This window comes from Camelus bactrianus, chromosome 18 (genome assembly GCF_048773025.1).
Source record: "Camelus bactrianus isolate YW-2024 breed Bactrian camel chromosome 18, ASM4877302v1, whole genome shotgun sequence".
Classification (NCBI taxonomy): domain Eukaryota; kingdom Metazoa; phylum Chordata; class Mammalia; order Artiodactyla; family Camelidae; genus Camelus; species Camelus bactrianus.
Window position 1 is genome coordinate 9,164,800 of NC_133556.1, and position 22,472 is coordinate 9,187,271.

Consider the following 22,472-nt stretch of genomic DNA (forward strand, 5'->3'; position numbering starts at 1 on the left):
CACTTAATGGGAAGTGGAGGGACCTGGGGGCCCTAGTGTTGTTCTAATGCCCAAGTGTTGGATAACCAGATAGTTTATAATAATAACTGTGATTTTGTAATATTTAGTGAAACTTCATTTTTCTGCCATTTTCTGTAATTTCACAGTTTGAAAGTTCTAAAACAAGTTTGTATCTCCCTCCAAAAAACAAACTTTCATTAATAGCCTCCATTTTTGTTCACTTCTTAAAAATTAATCATTTGGTCACTCACCTGTTTCATCCATGCATTAAAGTAAATCCTATCTCATCCCGACAGAGGGCCGTGAGCCTGCTTCCGGTGGCCCTTGCAAGGTAAACGCGAATTCTTTTCGCTTCGTGCACTGGACGCTCCTGCCAGGGGCGGGGCGCGGGGCGGAGCAAGGCGAGGAAGCGGGAGGCCTCGGGCGGGAAGTTCACATGGAGAGGCTGCCCGCTTGGGCCGCCGGGTCGTGGCTGGTGTCTGTAGGAAGGGCTGCCTGGCCGGGCAGTTATGCAACAGTGGAAAGACCGCTAAGAGGAGAGGAAGGAAGTGCCGCGGCCACGACCCAGCGCCCAGGAAGGGGTTCTGCTGGCCGCCAGCCCCGCCCCTCGCCAGGTGAGCAACGCTGAGAGTCTGGTGTCTGTGCCGGGACCTCCAGGCAGCCTCGAGTGGCACAGGGAAGACCTGACATTAGCTGAGCGACCCTCAGGGAGGTGTATTTAGTGGATCATTAAAGGACAGCCGCTCAGCCGTGAGCCAAATGCCTTGTGCTGCAGGGGCAGCTGATGCGGAATTAATTGAGGAGTGCCATCCATCACGTGATCCCACTCAATCTATTCTTTGCTTTCAACTTACTATTGAGGTACAGCAGGCCCACAGAAAAGGGCCGTGCTCAGATCTTACGTGCCTGGGGCTAGGTTAATTTTCAGAAAGTGAGCACACTTGTGGACTGGCATCCTTATCAAGGAAGAGCACTCCCCCTACAAAAAAAATAATGATAAATTTTAAAAATTAAAAAAAAAATAGAGCACATCACCTGCCGCCTCCTGGGCTCCTTCATTCACTACTGCCCCCCACCTCCCCCCGCCCTGGAGGTCACCTTGGCTTCCAACACAGACCAGGTGGGCAGTTTGTGAGTTTGGTATAAACGGCATCCTGCAGAAGGTGTGCTTTGTGTCTGCCTTCTTTCCCCTCCCCGCATTGTGTCTGGAAGGTTCAGCCATGTGTGTGGCAGTTGCTTCCCATCGCTGACTGGTGTATCCTCCTGTGCAGGAAGCTCCTAGATACATAAATGAAAATGATCAGAGGAAGGACTTGTAAGGCTGGTGACTTCGGGGTCGTGGTAGGGAGGGGGTACCAGCAGTGACTAGAGGGGACCTGCCAAGCAAATCTTTTAGAGAGAAGAAATAGACCCTGTGCTTCCTCCCGGCAGAGGATAACCCTTGCCCCTGGCAGTCCAGGGGGACCCATGGCTCTCGGGGTGCTTCCAGTGCTGGTGCCCTTTGCCACCATCTCTCCATCTTGGAATCTGAAGATCTGGACCACAAACGGCGCCCGCCTTCCTGAGCCTGCAGCCAGACTTCCTGGGTCTGAGGCCACTTGCTATGTGAGCCCCGTCAGGGCCCCATCAACCTGGTCGAGCACCCCAGGCTGTAGTAAGAGAGGCTCCAGCCTCTCCCCTTGCAAGCTGCTCCCCTGCTCACCCCCTCCATCCCAAATCCCCATCTCCACAGAAGCTGGGGTTCCTGTTTCACTCAGGAGGAAATCAAGTCAGCTCTGAGGGGCCATTCTTGGATCAGAATTTGAACTCAGGTCTCACTCAAAGTCAGCCCTGCTGCCACTGCTCTCAGCCACACTCTCTCACCCAGGATGTGCACCTAAGCCTTCTACACACTCCTGTGAAAGATTCATTCAACCAGTCACTCAGTGAGTGGTGCAGTTACTATCTGAGTATTTATGGAGGGCCCACTGCATGCCAGGCACCAGTTCTAGGGTTGGGGCCAGAGCCCTTGTCAAAACAGGCCAAACCCTTCTTTCGTGGGGCTCACATTCTGGTAAGGAAAGACACTGTAAAAACAAAATAAAAATAGTGATGAGTGCTCCGAATAAAAACAGGAAAGAGACGTGGGGGCTGCATGAAGTTTTGCTATTTTATGTGAAGTTATCAAGGAACGAGAATGTACCTCAGAGGAGGTGCCATCTGAGCAGAAACGGTAGACGAGGGTGGGAGTTAGTTACAGGTGCGTGGGAGATGGTCCAGGTGGAACCGCTTGTGCAACGGCCCTGAGGTGAGAGCAACTGGGTGTGTTCCAGGAACAGAAGGCCCAACGTGGCTGGTCCAGAGGAGCCAGGAGAGAGGTGGGAGTCGGGCGCCCCACCTGTGGGGTCTTGTAGGGCACGGGGAGGACAAGGGCAAAGATGTCCCGGCACACCTGCGCGCGTGTGGCCGCCCACGTCTCCGTCGCAGGAGCCCGAGGAATCCCAGAAACTGAAAGAAGAAGCAAAGCCCTCTCTGCACGCTCCTTGCCCCCTCCTGACCCCCGCCCGGCCGCGACAGAGGCGACTTCCTCTTTGCAGCCCATTTAAGGCCCACCCGCAGCGCCCCGGAGCAGAGGGAGCCGCGCGCAGCCCAGCCATGGGGGATCCCTTCATCCGCCACATCGCCCTCCTGGGCTTCGAGAAGCGCTTCGTCCCCAGCCAGCACTATGTGAGTACCGCCGGGGGCGCCCTGCGTGCGGGGACAGGCCTGGCGGGGCCGCAGGTGCGGGTCCCCGCGCAGCCCCGGAGCCAGCGGCGGAAGACGCGGGCGGCCTAGGGGTGAGGGCGCGGGCGGTGGTAAATGGCTCCCCATCTCTAGGCCTCAGTCTGCCTGTCTGGGTCCACAGCAGATGCGCGCCCCTCAAAAGTTGCGCGCCGCCGGCCCGGCCCCTGGCCCCTAGCCGGCCACCCCACCCCGTCCCCTCTCCGCTCCCAGCACGTGTCGCCGCAGCCCCTTTGGGAGGGCTCCTTGGGAGGGTGGGCTGGTGACCAGTTACATTAGATCCTGGCCCCCGCAGTAGGGCGGCACCACCACAGGGGCCAGAAGAGTCCTCTCTCCTGCCCTGGGGGCCTGGCGAAGTGCTGGAGACATGGCCACCGCATCACAGGGTCCCCAAGCCCAGAGGAAAGGCAGGGAGGAGTCCACTTAGTAAACTGGCGCTTACGTGGTACATTTACTGTCTGTGCCAAGCCTTTCCCTTTTTTAACTTTTCATTTTGAAATAACTTCAAATTTATAAAAATGTTGCCCCCTAAAGTACCGGTAACTCTAATATGCCGTCGCCCACATTTCCTCTCCTCTCTTTCTGTCTCCCTTCCCTTTGTCTCTTTGCCCCTCCCCCTGTCTCTCTCTCTCTTTGAATATAAATTTTCTGAATCATTTGAGAGTTACTTGGAGACAGTTTTTTTTACTACAGCTGTGTATTTCTTAAAATCAAGGACATTATCTTACATAACCGAAAGTGAAGAAATTAACACTGATAAAACACTATTATCCAACCCACAGACTCCTCCCGTTTCACCAGTTGTCTTACTAGTCCCTCTGCGGGAAAATGTTCTCAGGTCCAGGATCCCAGCTAGGCTTACCTGTTGCATCTGAGTTGTCATGTCTCTTTGGCATTCTTTAATCTGGATTAGTCTTAATCAGTCTTTGTCCTTTTCAACTATGACATTTTGAAGAGATGGAGCCAGTTATTTTGCAGAACGCCCCGTGGTTTGGGTCTGTCTGATACTTGATTAGGTCCTGGTGATGTCGGAATACCCAGAAGTGTCTCCCTCTCATCGATCCTATCAGGTGGCAGGTGATTTTTGATTTGTTCCCATATTGGTGACGTTAACTTTGATCAGTCAGCCCTGGACATATTTTCCAAGTTTCTCTGCTGTAAAGTTACTATTTTCCCCTTTGTGATTAATAACTGACCTGTGGGGAGGTTATGTGAACCTGTGTGAATATCCTGTTTTTTATAGAACATGGATGATTCTTGCCTGAATCAAATTACAATAATGATTGCCAAATGATGATTTTTTTAAACTCTATTGGTCCTTCTGCATTTATTAGTTAACATTTTACTGTAAATGTCTTCCCTTCTTATTTATTCATGTCAGTGTGGCTCCATGCATTCCTATTTTATTCAGTGATCTATAATCCATTACTGTCATTTACTTATTTTGATGCTCAGATTGTCTAAGATTTGGTCACTGGGGGCTCCTTCAGGCTGGCTTCTGTGCTTTTTTGGCTTATCCTGTCATTCCTTAAGCATGTTTTTATGGCACAAGATGGTCTAGCTTATCCTGGACGCTTCCAGCTCAGTCCTGGACACAACCATTTCACTAAAGAGCCCTGGTTCGTTTTACTGGACGTCATATTAGAACCCAAGATCTGGAACTAGGTGTGCTCATTGCCTCCGAGGTATCATGGCTCATGACTGTCCTTTCAGTGGACAGACTGGGGGGAAATAGCCACCTCAAGCCATTTGTATCTCTCACCATTTTATATCTGCAGCTCCTTTCTCTCACTGTGAGAACCCTGGCTCCCCAGAGAGCAATATATGTACTCCTCTGCTCAGTTCTACAATACACATAAACGTGTTTGAGAATTACTACACGCACAGCACTATTAACTATAAACCTACTCACCTGTTAAGGCGAGTTTAAGGTTTCTTTGCCGTTCTTTTGGTCCTTTTAGACTGAGAGCAGTGTACTGTAGTTAAAAGCCACTTGGATTCTTCTGTATTTTTCTTTAACATTTAGGTTATTACCCATTTTATATAGAGTTAAGTTCATTTGCTTTTGTCCATTTCCAACTTTGAAGTTAAAGAAATCGTGGTTGATTTAATTTAATTATTTGTAAAATACTAGCAAGTTCCCCCACTTAAAGTGCACGATGGTTTTTGTTGTATTTAAAGTTGTTTAACTATCACCATAATCTAATTTTTAGAACATTTTGTCATCCCCCATTGGTTGCTATTCTTTTTATTCCCTAAGATTTTATTCTGAGAAATTTTATACATACAGGAAAGTTGAAAGAATTTTACAACAAGAAAAAACAAAACACCCAACCAGTCATATGCTCACCATCCGCTTTCTACCATTAATATTTTCTGTAGTCCTTTCTTTACCACCTATCCATCCCTCCATCCATCCATCCACACACCCATCAATCTTATTTTTGGTGCATTTCGAAGCAGATGGCAGGGGAGAGGGTATAGCTCAAGTGGTAGATTGCATGTTTAGCATGCATGAGGTCCTGGGTTCAATCCCCACTGCCTCCTCTAAAAATAAAAAATAAATAAGTAAACCTAATTACCTCCTCCCCAAAAAATAAAAAAAATTAAAAAAAACCAAAACCAAATTGCAAACATCAGTACACTTTGCTCTAAGTACTTCAGCTTGCATATCACCAACTAGAGTTCAGTATTTGCTTATATTTTTCTCTCTTGAAGATTTATGATTTCTCTCTTAAAATTTATGTAAACTGAAATCCACAAATCTTAGACATACATTTGCAGATTTTTGACCGTGCACGTCAACTCTCATCACCCAGACTCTATGTAACCCAGACTCGTATCACCCTGTCTCATGCCCCAGTCATTCCTTCCCATCCCCAGAGGCAACCACTTTCTGATTTTTTTCCACCTGAAATTAGTTGTGCTTGCTCTAGAATGTCACAGATATGGAATCATATGCTGTGTAGCCTTTGTGTCTGGCTTCCTTCACTCAGCGGAATGCTTTTGAGATGCATCCGTGTGGTTGCATCTATCAGTCCTGTGTTCTTTTTTGTGGCTGAGTGGTGTTCTCCTATTTTTGTAAGCTGGCTTTTCCTTACTGAATTCTTTTTTCTTTAATAATGGCTTTATTGAAATATAATTCTCATACCATACAATTCACCTATGTGAATTGTACAATTCAGTGGTTTTTAGTATATTCGTACAGTTACACAATTACCACAATCGATTTTAGAAAAATTTCATCAACACTCAAAAAAACCCTCATACTCATTAAATTCAGTCACTTCTCATCCACCCCCTCCTCCAACCCCTGGCCCAGCTCCTGGCAACCACTAATCTACTTTCTGTCTCAATAGATTTGTCTGTTCTGCACATTTCTGGATATAAAGGGTACCATGGAACAGCTTCCTGAGGCCTTGTGTTGCCTGAGCCCAGGTCTTCCTGCATCTTTCCTCCCATAACTCTCATACCAGCCCTAGGAGTGAGGTCCTACTCTTACCTCCAATTTACAGATGGGGACTTGAGTTCATTTGAGAGAAGCTGACCCTCTTGCCCTGGGTCCTCAGGCTGGAGAGCATTAGCCCTGGGGTCTGTGAAGTTGATGCTCTTTCAGTGGCCCAGGTGGCCCCAGAGAGCACTCTCCCTCCCACCCACAGGGGTAGGCTTCTACCAGGGGTGCAAGGCTGCCCTGCTGCATGGCTGAACCAGGTCCCCCACCCGTGCCGCCCCCCAGGTGTACATGTTCCTGGTGAAGTGGCAGGACCTGTCTGAGAAGGTGGTCTACCGGCGCTTCGCCGAGATCTACGAGTTCCATGTGAGTGCCCTGCCCGGTGTCGGGGGGGTGTGTGGGGGGTTAGGGCGGGGGCACCACGCCCAGTCCCAGCCCTGCCTCTGGGGAGGGGCGCAGCCCAGGGGCTGGCAGGGAGCTGAGAAATCCGGAGTCCCCCTCTCCCCTCCCAGCTCACAGCTAAGAGGACATTATTTTTCTTTTAACTTTAAAAAGCATTTTACTGAAAGTATTTTACACTGTGGTGAAACACACGGAACACACATTCACCCATTTGAAGTGTACAAGTCAGTGGCACTAGGTACATTCACAGTGTTATGCAACCATCACCACCATCCATCTCTAAACCTTTCTGTCTCCCCACACCGAAACTCACCCATTCCACACCGACTCCAGGGGGCTGTCTCAAGGGCCCTGCTCGCTCTGTCCCTGCAGGGGGCAGCGTGGCCAGGGTCACCACCACAGTTGTCCTCTCAGGAGCCTATCTTTCACTCAGTCGCTGGCCTGATGAGGACCCCAGGTGGATCAGAAGGAGGGTTGATAATCCTGACACCCAGGAAACCAGGGCCTCTTGCTTTGTGGGTGCCTGTTATCACCGAGGTTTACAAGAGAGAATCCCCCAGGGCTCCCCACATCAGAGGCTGTTGGGACAGAATTGGGGGTGGTCATGAGGGAGGGTCACAGTGTGCAGAGCTGGTCTGAGACAGGGTCACGTGGATGGAGGGTCCTCCAGGGCCTACTCCACACGTGGGGCTCTCCTTACCAGGGAAGGGAGTCTGGGAAGCATATGGGTTTCCGCACTTCTCTTGTGTGAGAAATTTCAAGTGAAATACAGATAATTGCAAAGAAGACTATAATCAGACTTGGACACCCAGAACCCAGAATCGCGTTGGGTGTCTCCAGGCCGTTTGCTACAAAGCTTTTTTTAAGATAAAGGAGATAAAACATTACAAGAGCAGTGAAAGGCTCCCTTTCTCCCTCATCCCATCCCAGCTCCTACCCTGGGTGGCTGCACACGCACACATACACCCTCACACATACGCACGCACACAGCCCAGGAGCAACATGCGGTCGTGGCAGGTGTGTATCTTCTGCAGTGTATGTAAAAGCTATCAGCATGCCTTTTGCTTCTATCTCAGTTTTATTATCATCCCTAGGTTACATTTTTGAGACCAGTCCATGCTGATGGGTTATGCAACTCCATTTCACCTCTTTAAACTGTTCTGGGTTATTCCATTGTAGGACCAATCCCTTTTATTAATTGGTGAATTCATTCATTCCTTCATCCACTATTTATTGAGCCCCTGCTAAGGGCCAGGAGTGTTCTACTTGGTGGGCAGGAAACGCTGCTAAAGGGTGTAAAAGACAGATGCAAATTCTCTCCCTCCCTTGTAGACCTTATGTTCTAGTGAAGGAGTCAGGCTAACAGACAAACAAAAAATAAACAATTTGTATAATATGTTAGATGGTCATTAGAACTATGGAGAAAAGTAAAGTGGTGGGGAGAATAGGGTCAGGAGGGGCAGTTGTCAGGGAGGAAGCCTCGCTGAGGGGGTGATATCTGAGCAAGGACTTGAAGAAGGAGATAGAGAGAGGAAGCTATTGATCCATGTGGGGAAAGAATGAGAATAGCACAGGCAAAGGCCCTGGGGTAGGAGCAGCCTGGAGTATTCAAGGGTGGCTAAGTGAACAGGGGGTGAGTGGTGGCTGGAAAGGTGAGCAGGCCAGGCAGAGGCAGATCACATGGTGGCTTGTAGACTAAAATGAAGCCTTCACTCTCATTCTGAGGGAGCTGAGAAGCAGGGAGGGTTCTGAGCAGAGGAAGGACGGGATGCAACTTAGGTTTGAAGAGGCTCCCTCTGGACGCTGGATTGAGGACAGACAGGGGTGGAAGGGGAGTGACCTAAGAGGGTTGTCGCAACAATCCAGGCCTCACAAAAGCTCAGACCAGGGTGGTGGCAGCAGGCATAGTGAGAAGGATCCGATTCTGGGTAGATTTGGGAGTAGAACCAAAAGGATTTGCTGGTGGAGGAGAAAGAAGAATTCAGGAAACCACCAGAATCTTCTAGCCCCAGCAAGTAGAAGGGTATTTAAGTCATGTCTAATTCTGTGTTTTACATTGCTGTAATAAAAAAATATTCCTTCACATTTGCTTTTCTGTGTAGAAAACCTTAAAGGAAATGTTTCCTATCGAGGCAGGAGACATCAACCCCGAGAACAGGATCATCCCCCACCTGCCAGGTGAGCGGTGGGGCTGAGCCGCCTGGGCGGGCTCACCTGTCCTGGCTCCGTGCACCTGCCCTCTAAGCTGCCCTCCCCGATTCCCACCCCCTCTGGACTTGACCTGTGTGCTCACTGGATCTCTGGTGCCCTCCCTGGTCCGGCAGCCCCGCGGTGGTTTGACGGGCAGCGGGTGGCCGAGAGCCGCCAGGGCACGCTCACCGAGTACTGCAGCGCGCTCATGGGCCTGCCCGTCAAGATCTCCCGCTGCCCGCACCTCCTCAACTTCTTCAAGGTGCGCCCTGACGACCTCAAGCTCCCCACGGACAGCCAGTGAGTAGGGGAGAGAAAAGGAGATGGTCGGCCTGGCCTAGAGGGGGCGGGGCTTTCCTCTTGTGACATAGAGGCGCGTGAGGCTCAGAGAGGGGAAGTCTCGTGCTCAAAGTCACACAGCAGGAAAGTGAAGGAGGCAGGATTCCAACTCTGGCCCATGGGATCTGGCATCCCCCAGCAGCCGTGCCAAGTTTCCACCTGGATTCCTCAGCCTCACGGTGCCAGGGTTGGTGGGGCGGGAGGTGGCCCTCTGGGCTGGAGGTCTGAAGTCCCAGGCCCTTGTGCTGACTCTGACTGCCTAGCCGCGGGACTGGAGCCTTCTGAAAGCAGTTTTCCCATCTGTGATGGGGTGGGAAGGGCCAGATGCAGTAGTGGGTACCATGGGGAGTGCTTACAGGCTGTGAAGTTCGGAGCCCCTGAGGGGGCACGGGAGGTCAGTGGTTTCCATTAATTCCTGGGCACGTCTCAGGCCCCTGCCTCTCCTTTGTCACCTGACTCTCTGCCTGCCCTTGCCCTGGGCGTCTGCTGTACTCTGGGCCCTGTGTGGACGGGATTGGAGAGTCTGAGTGAGAACTCAGGGGACTGTGTTTTCCGGCTCCAGATCAGCTGTGGAAAGTCCCTCTCTGTCCCTCTCTGGTCACTGAGTGTGGGGGGCAGCCTGGAGGACAGGGCTACCATAGACAGACAGACAGCAGCACTCCAGCCTGTGCTTATGGGTGCCAGCACACAACCCTGGTCCAGGGCAGGGCAGCTCCCATCAGCCCTGGGGGATAGGGTCCCCCACAACCTGTTGGCTTTTCTGTCGAGGCTCCAGCAGAAGGGAGCTGGCCCACGAGCCTTCTCCTCTGGGTCTGCAGGAGGCTGGGCCCGTCCTCAGGCTGGCCGAGCAGCTCCTGTCCTCCCCAAAGCGCTTTCCTCCCTTTCTTCTCAGCTCCTCACTCTCTGTGGTGGCCCCCACTTCCCACGTTCCTTTTGGGAACATTCTTAGGACGTTTTTCTGTAGGTCTATGTGGGGCACCTTGTGCCCCAAGGAGAAAGCAAGCGTCTAACACAGCCTGTCCTCTCCTGCAGGGTGAAAAAGCCAGAGACGTACCTGATGCCCAGAGATGGCAAGAGTAACATTGCGGGTGAGAGGCCAGGGGCAGCCGAGTGCGGGTCACCCTCAAGGACTGTTGACACGATCAGGGACCCTGATCTTGGGGTGTACAGGGCAAAGAGCAGGAGGTGAGAACTGCTCTGAAGGGTCTTGGTGGCTGCCCTACAGAGTTGGGGTCTTTGAGGGTCACTGGACAGTGAAGAGCGCTCACCTTCGTGGCTGCAGACTTAGCAGAGACCCTGGCTCCCAGCAGCCCTCGTGATGTTCTGGCCGAACGAGTAAACAGATCTGGGGGCAAAAGTGGCCTTTAGGGGTGACACAGAGGTGTGACAGTATCTAATCTTTATTGCACAGTAATTGTTAATAATACTACCTAACATTTATCAAGCACTGACCCTGAGCCAGGCTATTTTAAATGTTTTCCATGCATGAACTCATGTAATCATCTCCATCACAATGTGAAACAGGTACCATTTTACAGCTGTACACACTGAGGCCTGAGTTAAGTTAAGACTCTTGGCAAGGGATGTACAGCTACTAAATGTGGAGCAGAACTTCAACCAGTCAGTGGACACCCAGTCAAGTACCCTGGGCCACTCAAAGTGTGGTCCAGGGACCAGCAGTCTTACTCTGCTCAGGCTCTTCTAACAAAGTGCCACGGACAGGGCTACTTAAACAGCAGCAGTGAGTCTTCTCACAGTTCTGGAGGCTGGCAGCCCGAGGTCCGGTGTGGGCAGGGTTGGATGCATCACAGGCCTCTCTCCTTGGCTTGCAGACGGCCGCCTTCTTGCTGTCCTCACATGACCTTTCCTCTGTTCGTGCCCTCCCCTGGTGTCTCTTCCTCTTCCAGGACACCAGTTCTATTTGATCAGGGCCCCACCCTTATGGCCGCATTTAACCTAAGTCACTTCCTTAAAGGCTCTGTCAGCAAATACACTCAGATTCTAAGGTACTGGAGGTTAGGGCTTCAACACATGAATTTGGGGTGGGAGACACAATTCACCCACAACAGGCAGTAGCGTCTCCTGGGAGCTGGTTAGAAGTGCAGACTCTCCGGTCCCACCGAGACCTGTGGGATCAGCACCTGTGTTTCGGCAAAATCCCTGGGTGATTTGTGTGCACATTAAAGTTGAGAAAGTCTGCTGGCGGACCTCATCAAATGAGAACTAGAATGTGTGTGGGGTGTGTGGCCGGTGTCTGGAACACACTCGGTGCTCAGTAAATGCAGGGCTGCGAAGACTAGCTTGTCTCTGCTGCTTTCCAGTGTGCGGAGCACACCCACCCCTGGTGTGCCTGGAGCCGGGTGGGGACAGGATGCCAGGGCTTCTTCTGGGGGAGAGCCAGGAGGAGGTGCCCCCAGGGTCCACTCACCCCGCCCTCCCTCTGCCCAGACATCACAGGCCCCATCATCCTGCAGACGTACCGCGCCATCGCTGACTACGAGAAGCGCTCGGGCACCGAGATGGCTTTGGCCGTGGGCGACGTGGTGGATGTTGTGGAGAAGGGCGAGAGCGGTCAGCCTCCCCACCCTGCCTGGACCTCCCTTCCCTGGTGCCTGGGCCCAAGGCCACAAGTCCCCACCAAGGCTCTGCCCCACCACGCAGCCTCGGGCCTCCTCCCTGCCTAGCCCCTGGGGGGCTCTGGCTCCTGCAGGGGCCCTGACTGTCCTCCCCACACGGCGGGTCATCCCATCTCTGAGTATGAGCCCGGGGGTGGCTGTGGGGATCTGCACACATTCTGAACCATGACTGTGCACCTCTGGGGGTTATATCCAGATGGGCAGGTGAACTTCTCATCATGGTGTATGTGAAGTGCGTTCTGAGCTGTAGTTCTGTGCCTCTGTGTGATTTTGTCATGGAGTGTGCTGAAGGCGACATTTCTGAATCCGAGTGTTGGATGCCTGTGTGTCTGTGTCCGGGTGATCTTACCCCCATCCCCACGCCCACCAATGGCAGAGGGAGGCTTCTAGGCCCACCGAGACTTACTGCCCCATATCCCTGGCATAGGCTGGTGGTTCTGCCAAATGAAGACCAAGCGTGGCTGGGTCCCGGCGTCCTACTTGGAGCCCCTGGACAGTCCTGATGAGGCAGAGGACCCAGAGCCCAACTATGCAGGTGCTCCCTGCCCTCCTCGGCCGCAGGGGTGGGAGGCAGGGGCGGGAGGGACATGGGGATATTGAGAAGCCAGAAGTCACTGCTTTGGGTCAGACATGACTAGGGGCTGGGTAGAGGGGGAAGGTTGGAGTGAGAGGTGGTGCCCTTGGTTAGGACAGGGGGAACCAGGAGGGAGGAACAGAGGTCAGGGTCACATGGTGTCTGCAAGCCTGGGGCTGAGTCCCAGCAAGAAGCTATATGATGAGCCAACCTGAGGCTCAGGAAGGAGGGCTGCCTGGAGGTGGGGGCATCATAGCTGCCTAGAATGGAAAAACTGGCAGCCCCCAGGCTAAATGGGGCCCATGTAGAGTCTGAAAAAAATTAGTGTTGGTTGCCCATATTTTTTAGATTGAAAGATTCTACGATTTTATGTGGATTTATGGCTCCTCTTTAGAAACTGGGAAAGGCATGTATATGGGGCCTGCAGCCCCACATGCCAACAGTCGGCTGGAGTTGAGTGGCTCAGGTGCCCCTGGACGGGCGCTGTACCCCGGCACTGCCTGCCTGGCCACTCCTCATGTTTAGGTGCTAGCCAGGCCTCTGCAGTCACGGGAGCTTCTGGCCTCTGGTGCGGATGGTGGTGGGGGAGCTCCCCAGGGTAGAGTGGGCAGAGGGCAGAAGTCCAGGGAGGAGGGGCACAGCTGTAGGAGAGGGGGTCCTGGGCTCCAGCTGGAGGAAGCCCCAGGCCCAGAGAGGAGGGAGGGGTGGCTAGCTGAGTGCCAGGTGGACTGTCACACCTTGCCCCTCCCCTTCCAGGTGAGCCCTATGTCACCATCAAAGCCTACACTGCCCTAATGGAGGACGAGTTGTCCTTGGAGCAGGGCGAAACCATCGAGGTCATTCATAAGCTCCTGGACGGCTGGTGGGTTGTCAGGTAGGAGAGCTGCACCCTCCCTCCCACTGCATCTGCCCTGAGAGTCAGCCTGGCCTGGGGCTGGGCCTGCGTGGGCTCAGTGCCGACTCAGCTGTGTGGCTCTGGGTCAGCCACTGCCTCTCTCTGGGCTGTTCCCATTTTGGTAACAGACTCATGATAATCCTACCTTGCCCGTATCTTGGGGTTCAGGGTCCTTGTCTGCATGGGTACATTTTTCCCTGTGACTGAGGGTCATGTCCCTGACCAGCCCATCTGTTATCGCTTCTTCAGAAACACAATTAGTCATTGTATTAATCAAATTAATATTTGACAGCTGGTAGTACAGACCCTGTCACCCCTTCTCTCCTAAATCCTTCATTGCCATTTCCCTCTTTATTCCTCCAAATGAATGTAGAAATACTCATTTTTTCCCCAGTTCTGGGGAAAGTGGACTCCCAGCGGCGTGTGCACGCTATCACGCTATCAGAGCCCTGGGTCGCAGGGCCTGTCCGTGACCCCAGCAAGCTTGTGGCCGCAGTACCCCCCCATCAACAGCACAACAGCCCCTGGGCTGGGGGCTTTGAGGCAGGATTTCTCGACATTTTAGACCTAAACTCTATTAATCCCCATCATGCACCCCAGACACAATCCATCCGTTTGTGATTCTCTCAGCAGCCGAGAAGAATCAGACTTTTACTGAGTGAAGTTTGTATTATGCAAAGGCTGTTGTTTTTCACTCCCACATGTAGCGGTGAGACTGGAAAGAAAAATCTTTTCAACAAATGCTGGAACAACTGATATCCTTATGAGGGAAAAATGAACCTAGACTCCTACCTCATACCATACTCCTTTATTTGGGACAGATCACATGTTTTGCTAAGCACAAACCCCCAAACTAAGGTTTTGGAAGAAAGCACCAGGGAACTTGGTAACTTGGAGGTAGGCAAAGGTTTCTTAGGACACAGAAGGCAATCACCATAAAAGAAAAATCTAACCAATATAAGACTGCAGGTGTTTTATAGCAAACACAGGTCCCTGGGGAGATGGATCTGCTAACTTCTTCCCCCTCCCCACGTCACAACTGGGAAGGCCTGTGTTGCATGGATGAGGAAACTTTAGGCACACAGGTGCAGTGTATGGTAGTGGTGGTGTTCGCAACCACCCAGCTGCCTTGACCCCAGCTATTTAGAGGAGGCCTTGACCCCACGTTTGAGGCCCCCCCACCTCCACCCCCAAGATTGCTCAGCCTTCACGAGTTGCTGCTGTTGCAGGAAAGAAGACATCACAGGTTACTTCCCATCCATGTACCTGCAGAAGGCCGGGCAGGATGTAGCTCAGGCCCAAAGCCAGATCAAGAGCCGGGGGGCTCCACCCCGCAGGTGAGCGAGGTCCCCGAGGCAGGGCAGCTGGGGTGGGCTGGGCGGGGCCCAGGAGGGTGTACCACGACTTCCCTCTGTGGGTCCAGCCCCTGAATTGGCAGTGTTGGGGCCGGGGAGGTGGGACATTGGCGCCCAGCCTGGTGGGAGAGGCAGTATCCTCACTGGATGGAGGCTGGAGTGCTTCCCACACTGGGGCTGGTGCTGGGGCGGTAGGAAAGTCGGGGTGTGGGGAGGTGAGGTGGAGGTGAAGGCGCCGATGTCTAGAGCCCTTGGGATAGCCCGTGAAGGCTATGGCAGCCCGGCGGGCTTCCTGGGGAGGAGGCAGGCTGAAGGCTGGCAGGGGACGTTGGAAATGGGCCTGGGCTCTGTGGCAGGACAGGGTTCCGCGACGGTGAGGGGTAGTCACCTTCATGCCCGGCTCAGGCCGTTTCCCATTTCCACGGGATAGTCGTTGGACCCCAGGGGTGGCCATGAGAGTCCCCTCGGGCAGAAGGGGCGGGGACGCCAGGGCGCTGACCACAGCCCCCGTCCTGCTGGGCCCAGGTCGTCCATCCGCAACGCGCACAGCATCCACCAGCGGTCGCGGAAGCGCCTCAGCCAGGACACCTATCGGCGCAACAGCGTCCGTTTTCAGCAGCAGCGCCGCCGCCTGGCGCGGCCCGGGCCACAGAGCACAGGGAGTCCGCTGAGTGAGTGGGACCAGGGAGCCGGCCTGGAGGGCGGAGTGGGGCCCGCAGGGTGAAGAGAGGCGGGGCCGGGCAGGTGGGGCGGGGCCAGGGGCGGGGCAGGCCTCACCTGGCACGGTCCACCGGCAGAGGAGGAGCAGGACAAGACCGAGCGTCCCAAGCCGCAGCCGGCCGTGCCCCCGAGGCCCAGCGCAGACCTCATCCTGCACCGCTGCAGCGAGAGCACCAAAAGGAAGCTGGCGTCCCCAGTGTGAGGCCCGGCGCTGCCCCTACGCGGTCCTCTCCCCACCTCCAGCCCCTACCGCTGTATATACGTGTACAGAGCCTGAGGTTTGGCGGCAGAGGGCAGCTCCTGGCCCTGACCCACCTAGCTATTCGCCACCCTTAATAAATGTTGCTTGGAGTGAACTGATGCTTTGCAAAGTCGCACTGCGGGCGGGGCAATGCCCTTGGTATTTCTAGAACTGGGACTGGAGGCTGTGAGTTCTGCTAGGGGAAGTTGCAGTAACTGAGGTCCAGTTGCATACTTTCCTGGTCTTGGCCAAGACCAAGTTTGCACAAGGCCAAGTGCAGAAAGAAACCCCAGCCCCGCACTGGTCGTTTGTCTGGACAGACAGACTGCTTAAACTTTGGCCTCACCGCAGAAGGCTCCTGAAGAAGAGGGGACACAGTGCCTAGTTGTAGAGGGGTGTGGATCAGGGCTGTAGGTGACCTTGTGTACATACCTTAACTGACAAAAAAAATTGTAGATATAAGGAGACACACTTTAGATGTAAGGACATAACACAAACTGAAAGTGAAAGGATGGAAAAAGATACTTCATGCAAACGGAAACGGAAAGAAAGCTGGAGTAGCTGTACTTAGAATAGATGTTGTAACAAAGACTAATAAGAGACAAAGGTATTACATAATAATAAAGGAGTCAATCCAGTAAGAGGACATACTTGTAAATATTTATGCACCCAACATAGGAGCACTAATACATATATAAAGCAAATGTTAACAGACCTAAAAGGAAAAACAGGCAGCAATACAAAAATAGTAGGGGACTTTAATACCTCATATACATCAATGGATAGGTCATCCAGACAGAAAATCAATAAGGAGTGGGGGAGGGTATAGCTGAGTGGTAGGGTGTGTGCTCAGCATGCACAAGGTCCTGGGTTCAGTCCCCAGTACCTTCATTAAAAAAATAAAATAAAAAACATACTAAAAATATATAAAAAAGAAAAAAAATTAAAAACATTTAAAAAAATTAACCTAATTACCTCTCCACACCCCAATTTAGCCTCAAATGACATGTTAAACCAGATGGACTTAACAGATATTTAAAGAACGTTATATCCAAAAGCAGCAGAATCTATATTCTCTTCAAATGCCCATGGAACATTTTCCAAGATAGATCATATGTTAGGCCACAAAAGAAGTCAATAAATTTAAGAGGACTGAAGCCATATCAAGCACTTTTTCCAACCATGATGATATGAAAACTAGAAATTAATTACATGAAGAAAACCAGAAGACTTACAAACATGTGGAGATTAAACAACAAGTTACAAACAACCAATGGGTCAAAGAAGAGATCAAAAGAGAAATTAAAAGACACCTTGAGACAAATGAAAAGGGAAATGTGATATATCAAAATTTATGAAACACAGTAAAAGCAGTTCTAAGAGGGAAGTTCATAGCAATAAATGCCTACCTCAAGAAACAAGAAAAGTCTCAAATAAACAACTCTACACCTAAAGGAACTAGAAAAAGAAGAACAAACGAAGCCCAGAGTTAGTAGAAGGAAGGAAGTAACAAAGATTAGAGCACAAATAAATAAAAGACTAAAAAGACAACAGAAAAAAAATCAGTAAAACTAAGAACTGGTTCTTTGAAAAGATAATCAAAACGGACAAACTTTTAGCTAGACTCACCAAGAAAAAAGAAAGGACTCAAAATCAGGAACAAAAGAAGCAATGTTACAATTGATACCACAGAAATACAAAGGACCATAAGTGACTACTGTGAACAATTATTTGCCAATCTGGAAGAAATGGATAAATTACTAGTAACATACAACCTACAAAGACCGAATCATGATGAAATAGAAAATATGAACAGACCAATTACTAGCAAGGAGATTGAATCAGTAGTTAAAAAAAAAAAAAAACCTCCCAACAAACAGAAGTCTAGGACCAGATGGCTTCACTGATGAATTCTACCAAACATTCAAAGAAGAATTAATGCCACCTTCTCAAACTCTTCCCAACTCCTTTTCAAACTCTTTCAAACTCTTCCAAAAATAAAAGAGAGGAGAACTCTTTCAAACACAATTTATGAGGCTGGCATTACCCTGATACCAAAACTAGACAAGAATAGCCCAAAAAAAGAAAATTGCAGGCCAATATCCCTGATGAACATAGATGAAAAAAATCTTCAAAAAAGCATTAGCAAACAAAATTCAACAATGCATTAAAAGGATCACACACCAGGGTCCAGTGCAATTTATTCCAGGGATGCAATGATCGTTCAACAGCCACAAATCAGTCAGTGATACACCACATTAACAAAGTGAAGGATAAAAGATATGTGATCATCTCAGTAAGTGCAGGAAAAACACCTGACAAAATTCAACACCCATGTATGATAAAAACACTCAACAAAGCAGGTATAGAGGGAACACACTTCAACATAATAAAGGCCATATATGACCAGCTCATAGTTAACATAATACTCAATGGTGAAAAGCTAAAAGCTTTTCCTCTAAGATCGAGAACAAGACAAGAATGCCCACTCTCATCACTTTTATTCAACATAGTATTGGAAATCTTAGCCAGAGCAATTAGGGAAAAGAAAATAAGTAAATAAAAGGCATCCAAATTAGAAAGGAAGAAGTAAAACTGTCACTATTTGCAGGTGACATGATATACAGAAAACCCTAAAGACTCCATTAATAACTCTACTAATGAACAAATTTAGCAAAGCTGCGGGATACAAAATCAATACACAAAAAACTGTTGTGTTCCTTTACACTTATAATGAACTATCAGAAAGGAAACAATCCCATTTACCACTGCATCAAAAAGAATAAAATACCTACAAATAAATTTAACAAAGGAGGTGAAAGATCTGTGTATTGAAAAGTATGAGACATTAGTGGAAGAAATTGAAAGAGACAAAAAATGGAAAGATAAGTCTGTCTGTGCTCATGGATTGCAAAAAAATTAATCTTGTTAAAACATCCATACTACCCAAAGGAATATACAGATTCATCACAATCCCTATCAAAATTCCAGTGGTATTTTTTCACAGAAACAGAACAAGCAATCCTAAAATTTGTATGGAACCACAAAAGACTCCAAATAGCCAAAGCAATCTTGAAAAAGAGCAAGCTGGAGGCATCACACACTCTGATTTCAAACTGTGTTACAAAGTTATAGTAATTAAAACAGTATGGTATTGGCATTAAAACAGACACATAAATCAATGGAACAGAAGAGAGAGCCCAGAAATAGACCCATGCATATGTGGTCAATTAATTTACAACAAAGGAGCCAAGAATATATAATGGGGAAAGAACAGTCTTCCACAAATGATGTTTGGGAAAACCAGACCACTCTCTTACACCCCATATGAAAATGGATTAAAGACTTAAACGTAAGACAAATGATACAACAGGGGTAGAATGTTAACAATATGAGAATCTGGCCAAGGGGCATTAAGTGTTCTTCATACTATTTTCATTTCTGCAACTTTTCTATGAATTTGAAATTATTTCAGAATAAAGTTAAAAAAACCCCAAAATTCCAAACCTCAACTAAGTCTTTGAAAGTCTATGTTATTTATTTTGGGATTTTCCATTTTCAGTCTTACCTTTCGGGGTTCGAGTGGGTGCAGAGATGGATAATAAAGGGACACCACCATATGTGACTATATCTCCAGCTGATTCTCCTTCAACCTGAAAACGTGTGAGGTCACACAGGACGCCGTGCAAACGTGGCGGGGAGATAGATGTGTGTGCACAGGTACCGTCAGTGTGTATATACCTCTATCTCTGTTTCGCTGTGGACTGAGTTAAACTTTGGGATGCAGCTGTGCCGAAGTGGGTCAAGCATGTATGTGAGTGAGTGAAACAGGCCAGGTGTAAAAAGAGTCAACTACCAGAGATACAATAAAATTTTCTTGATTTTTACTGGGCTGTGGAGAAGCATAAAATGTCATACAAACAGGTATGAAACTGCAAATTATATTTCCGAGTCCAAGTGGAAAAAAACTGAAAATCAGAAATACCGAATAATTCATTTTCTTATCTTACAACTCCTTGGGCCTAGAGGATTCTAGACCACCAGCCCATGGGTCACTGAGGGGTGTGTTTTGTCACGTCGAGATGTGGAGCACGGAATCCCACTGGGAGTCCTTTAACTGGGAGCAGTATTCAGCTTTGCTCAGTTTCATAATGGAAAACAGCTGTTCACAGATGTAGGTGCTCCCGAACATGGAGAGGATCTTTGCACAGTGGTTTTTGTACTTCGGGTAGCTACTCCACAGGTACTTATAGAATTCTGGTATTCCAACCTTATCATATTTGGTTTTTAGGACTGTGTTGCACTGCAGATCAATAACCTCCATCTGGAGCGCTTCCTTCACACTTTCAATCTTCATGGAGAAAGGGGAGCTGAACAGGGTCAGGTCACTCTCATAGAGTTTGAAATCAGACAGCCTTTTCTGGAATTCCGTCTTTAGCTCCACGATTTTGGGAATGTAGTTCAGTCCATCGCTTTCATTTCTGGAAACCGACTTCAGGGTGGGAAAGTGGGCCAGGTTATTCCTTGCCAAATGAGTTTCCCAAAGGCACAGTTTGGCCAGGAATGCCCGAATCAGGTCGTACATCTGTGTAACGATTTGGGAATGGCCTTGGAGCGAGAGGTTCAAAGTGTTCAGATGCATGGTCATGTCGACCAAGAAGGCCAAGTCCTTGATCCAATCTTGGGAACTCAGCTGAGGCAGGGGCTTGCCTCTGGAGGACATGAAGGAATCAATTTCTTCCAACGATTCAAAGAATCTCTTCAGCACCAGCCCACGACTGAGCCACTTAATCTCTGTGTAGTACAGGAGGCTGCCGTACTGGCTGTCCAGCTCATACAGCAAAGTCGTGAACTCACTGTGGTTCAGTCCACGGGAGCAGATCCAGTTCACAGAGTTAACCACCACGCTCATGACATGGTCCATCTTTAACTTTTGAGCACAGAGCGATTCCGGGTGAATAATGCAACAAACGGACTTCAGATCTGAGCCCTTGCAAACCATCGCCACCTTGGACTTCAGCTTTGTCACGAGTCCGTCGTTGGCATCCACCATCGCGGGGGTGCCGGTTGAGGCCACGCTGACCAATTTTGACCAGTCGATGTTAAACTTTTTGAGACTCTTCTCAACACGCGAAAAGATCTCATTTGCAGATTTTGTACCTGTCATGGGTACCGTGTCCAAGAGTTCTTCTGACGTATCAAAATTCTCATCGACGCCCCGGATGAATATGGCCAGCTGGGTGGTGTTATTTATATCTGTGATCTCGTCGATGGCGATGGAGTACGCCACGAACGATTTGATTTTTTCGCGCAACTTCTCCCATAGGTTCCCAGCCACATCTTCTACGGGCTGGACGGCAGCAGCGCGCTCCCTTGGGCTCGTGTTGGCCAACACTTGCTTTTGCTCAGGGCACGCGGTTTCTGAGGACCCTGAGAGGTACTTCCTGAGCCCTCTCTTCAGCTCCTGCAGCTTCTCCTCGCGCACCTTCTCCGTGTACTGGTCGTAGTGCTTGCTGTGGTTGGTCTGGTAATGGCGCCTCAGGTTGTACTCCTTCGACACAGACATGCTCTGTTTGCATATTAAACACGTAGGGATATTCTGCACTTCCACGAAGAAATAGGCTCTCTCCCACTTTTCTTGAAATACACGGCCCTCCTGGTCGATCTTTCTTTTTCCCACTTTTGACAGAGGCATGGAGACAAGAAAGAGTTCACTTTTCTTTTAGCTTGACTGTTAGAAAAACACCAGCAAGGTGGGGGGAAGCTATAGTTCAAATAGTAGAGCGCATGCTTAGCATGCACAAGGTCCTGGGTTCAATCCCCAGTACCTCCTCTAAAAGAAAGTAAGTAAATAAATAAATAAACTTAATTCCCTGCCCACCACCCCCCGAAAAAAATGAAAAAAAAAAAAAACAAACCCAACAACACCAGCAAGAGCATGATGACAAATGCAAGGGACAAAGTAGCTGGGCGGTGGAGGCAGGGGTGTGGGGACTGGGGGCTGTGGAGGCGGGTGGGAACTGGAGAGTAACCCAGCCCTGCAGAGGAGGGACAGCTGATGCTCAGAGCTTCCAGCAAAATGTTGTCAGAGGGGACGTGGCCCCACCCTGGCTGGTTCCTCAGATTTCTAAAGAAAACCTGGAAGTGGATTTTTATGAAAAAGTCCGTGGTTTTCCAATGTTGGCCACTAATTCCCCCTTTTTAAAAGGCATGTGAGCCAAACATCTTTGGTGAGGTTGGGCAAGTGGCTATGTTTGCCATATCTGGTTTAAATCGGAATGATTTGAAAGATACCTGCATTTTAACATCTCCTTTTTTCCCTTTGATTTTCAAGAGAACTCTGAAGTAACAGAGAAAGGAATGAGCACAGAAGGCATGTGATTTACCGGCTGTGAGTCACAAAAGATGGTGATAGCACAGAACCTCACAGAACCTACTTCTTTTAAATTTAAGGAACCTGGCCACAGTGCAGGTGAGCTTTACTTCGAGAGAACACAGGTATAAAAATGTACATGAAGAAAATGTACGCAGAGACAGAAAGTCAACTGAGTCGTTGCCTGGGGCTGGGGGTGAGAACGGGAAATGACTAAAAATGGGTAGGAGGATGTATGCATCTGCATGACTGGGACATTATGCTGTACACCAGAAAATGACACACTGTAACTGACTATACTTCAATTAAAAGAAAAATGGGTAGGAGGAATCTTTGGTGGGGATGATGGAAATGTTGTAATATTAGATTGTGGTGACAGTTGCACAACTCCATAAATTTACTAAAAAAAATCATTGGATTGTGTATAGTTTGCATGAGTGAAATTTATGGTATGTAAATTATGCCATGATAAAGCTATTAAAAATGTAAAAAGCCATTAGCAACCAGGTGTGTTTAGGAGTAATAATTGTGCATTT

At 49.5% G+C, this 22,472-nt stretch overlaps 2 protein-coding genes across 5 annotated transcripts in view; one reads left to right on the plus strand and one right to left on the minus strand.

The window, feature by feature from the left end:
- The first annotated feature begins 464 nt into the window (after positions 1-464).
- Positions 465-22,038, plus strand: NCF1 (neutrophil cytosolic factor 1). Of its 2 annotated transcripts, XM_074345967.1 has the most exons (12): positions 465-614; positions 2,577-2,706; positions 6,497-6,577; positions 8,716-8,791; positions 8,938-9,103; positions 10,175-10,230; positions 11,591-11,713; positions 12,206-12,313; positions 13,109-13,226; positions 14,477-14,584; positions 15,128-15,273; positions 15,400-15,678. In XM_074345967.1, the coding sequence occupies exons 2-12, from the start codon at positions 2,635-2,637 to the stop codon at positions 15,522-15,524; spliced, it is 1,179 nt and encodes a 392-aa protein (XP_074202068.1). In that variant the 5' UTR covers positions 465-614; positions 2,577-2,634; the 3' UTR covers positions 15,525-15,678. The 2 variants fall into 2 exon arrangements, with proteins under 2 accessions (XP_074202068.1, XP_074202069.1); XM_074345968.1 differs by lacking the exons at positions 465-614; positions 15,400-15,678 and adding an exon at positions 21,898-22,038 and having other exon boundaries at positions 2,313-2,706.
- LOC105082743 (general transcription factor II-I repeat domain-containing protein 2) overlaps positions 19,426-22,472 on the minus strand; it is a 43,237-nt gene continuing 40,190 nt past the window's right edge. For 2 of the 3 annotated variants that reach the window (XM_074345962.1, XM_074345961.1), the window contains exon 16: positions 19,426-21,242. In XM_074345962.1, the coding sequence (XP_074202063.1) occupies positions 19,636-21,242 (1,607 nt within the window). In that variant the 3' untranslated portion in view covers positions 19,426-19,635. Of the gene's footprint in view, positions 21,397-22,472 lie in introns of all 3 variants that reach the window. The other variant, XM_074345963.1, reaches the window with a different exon arrangement.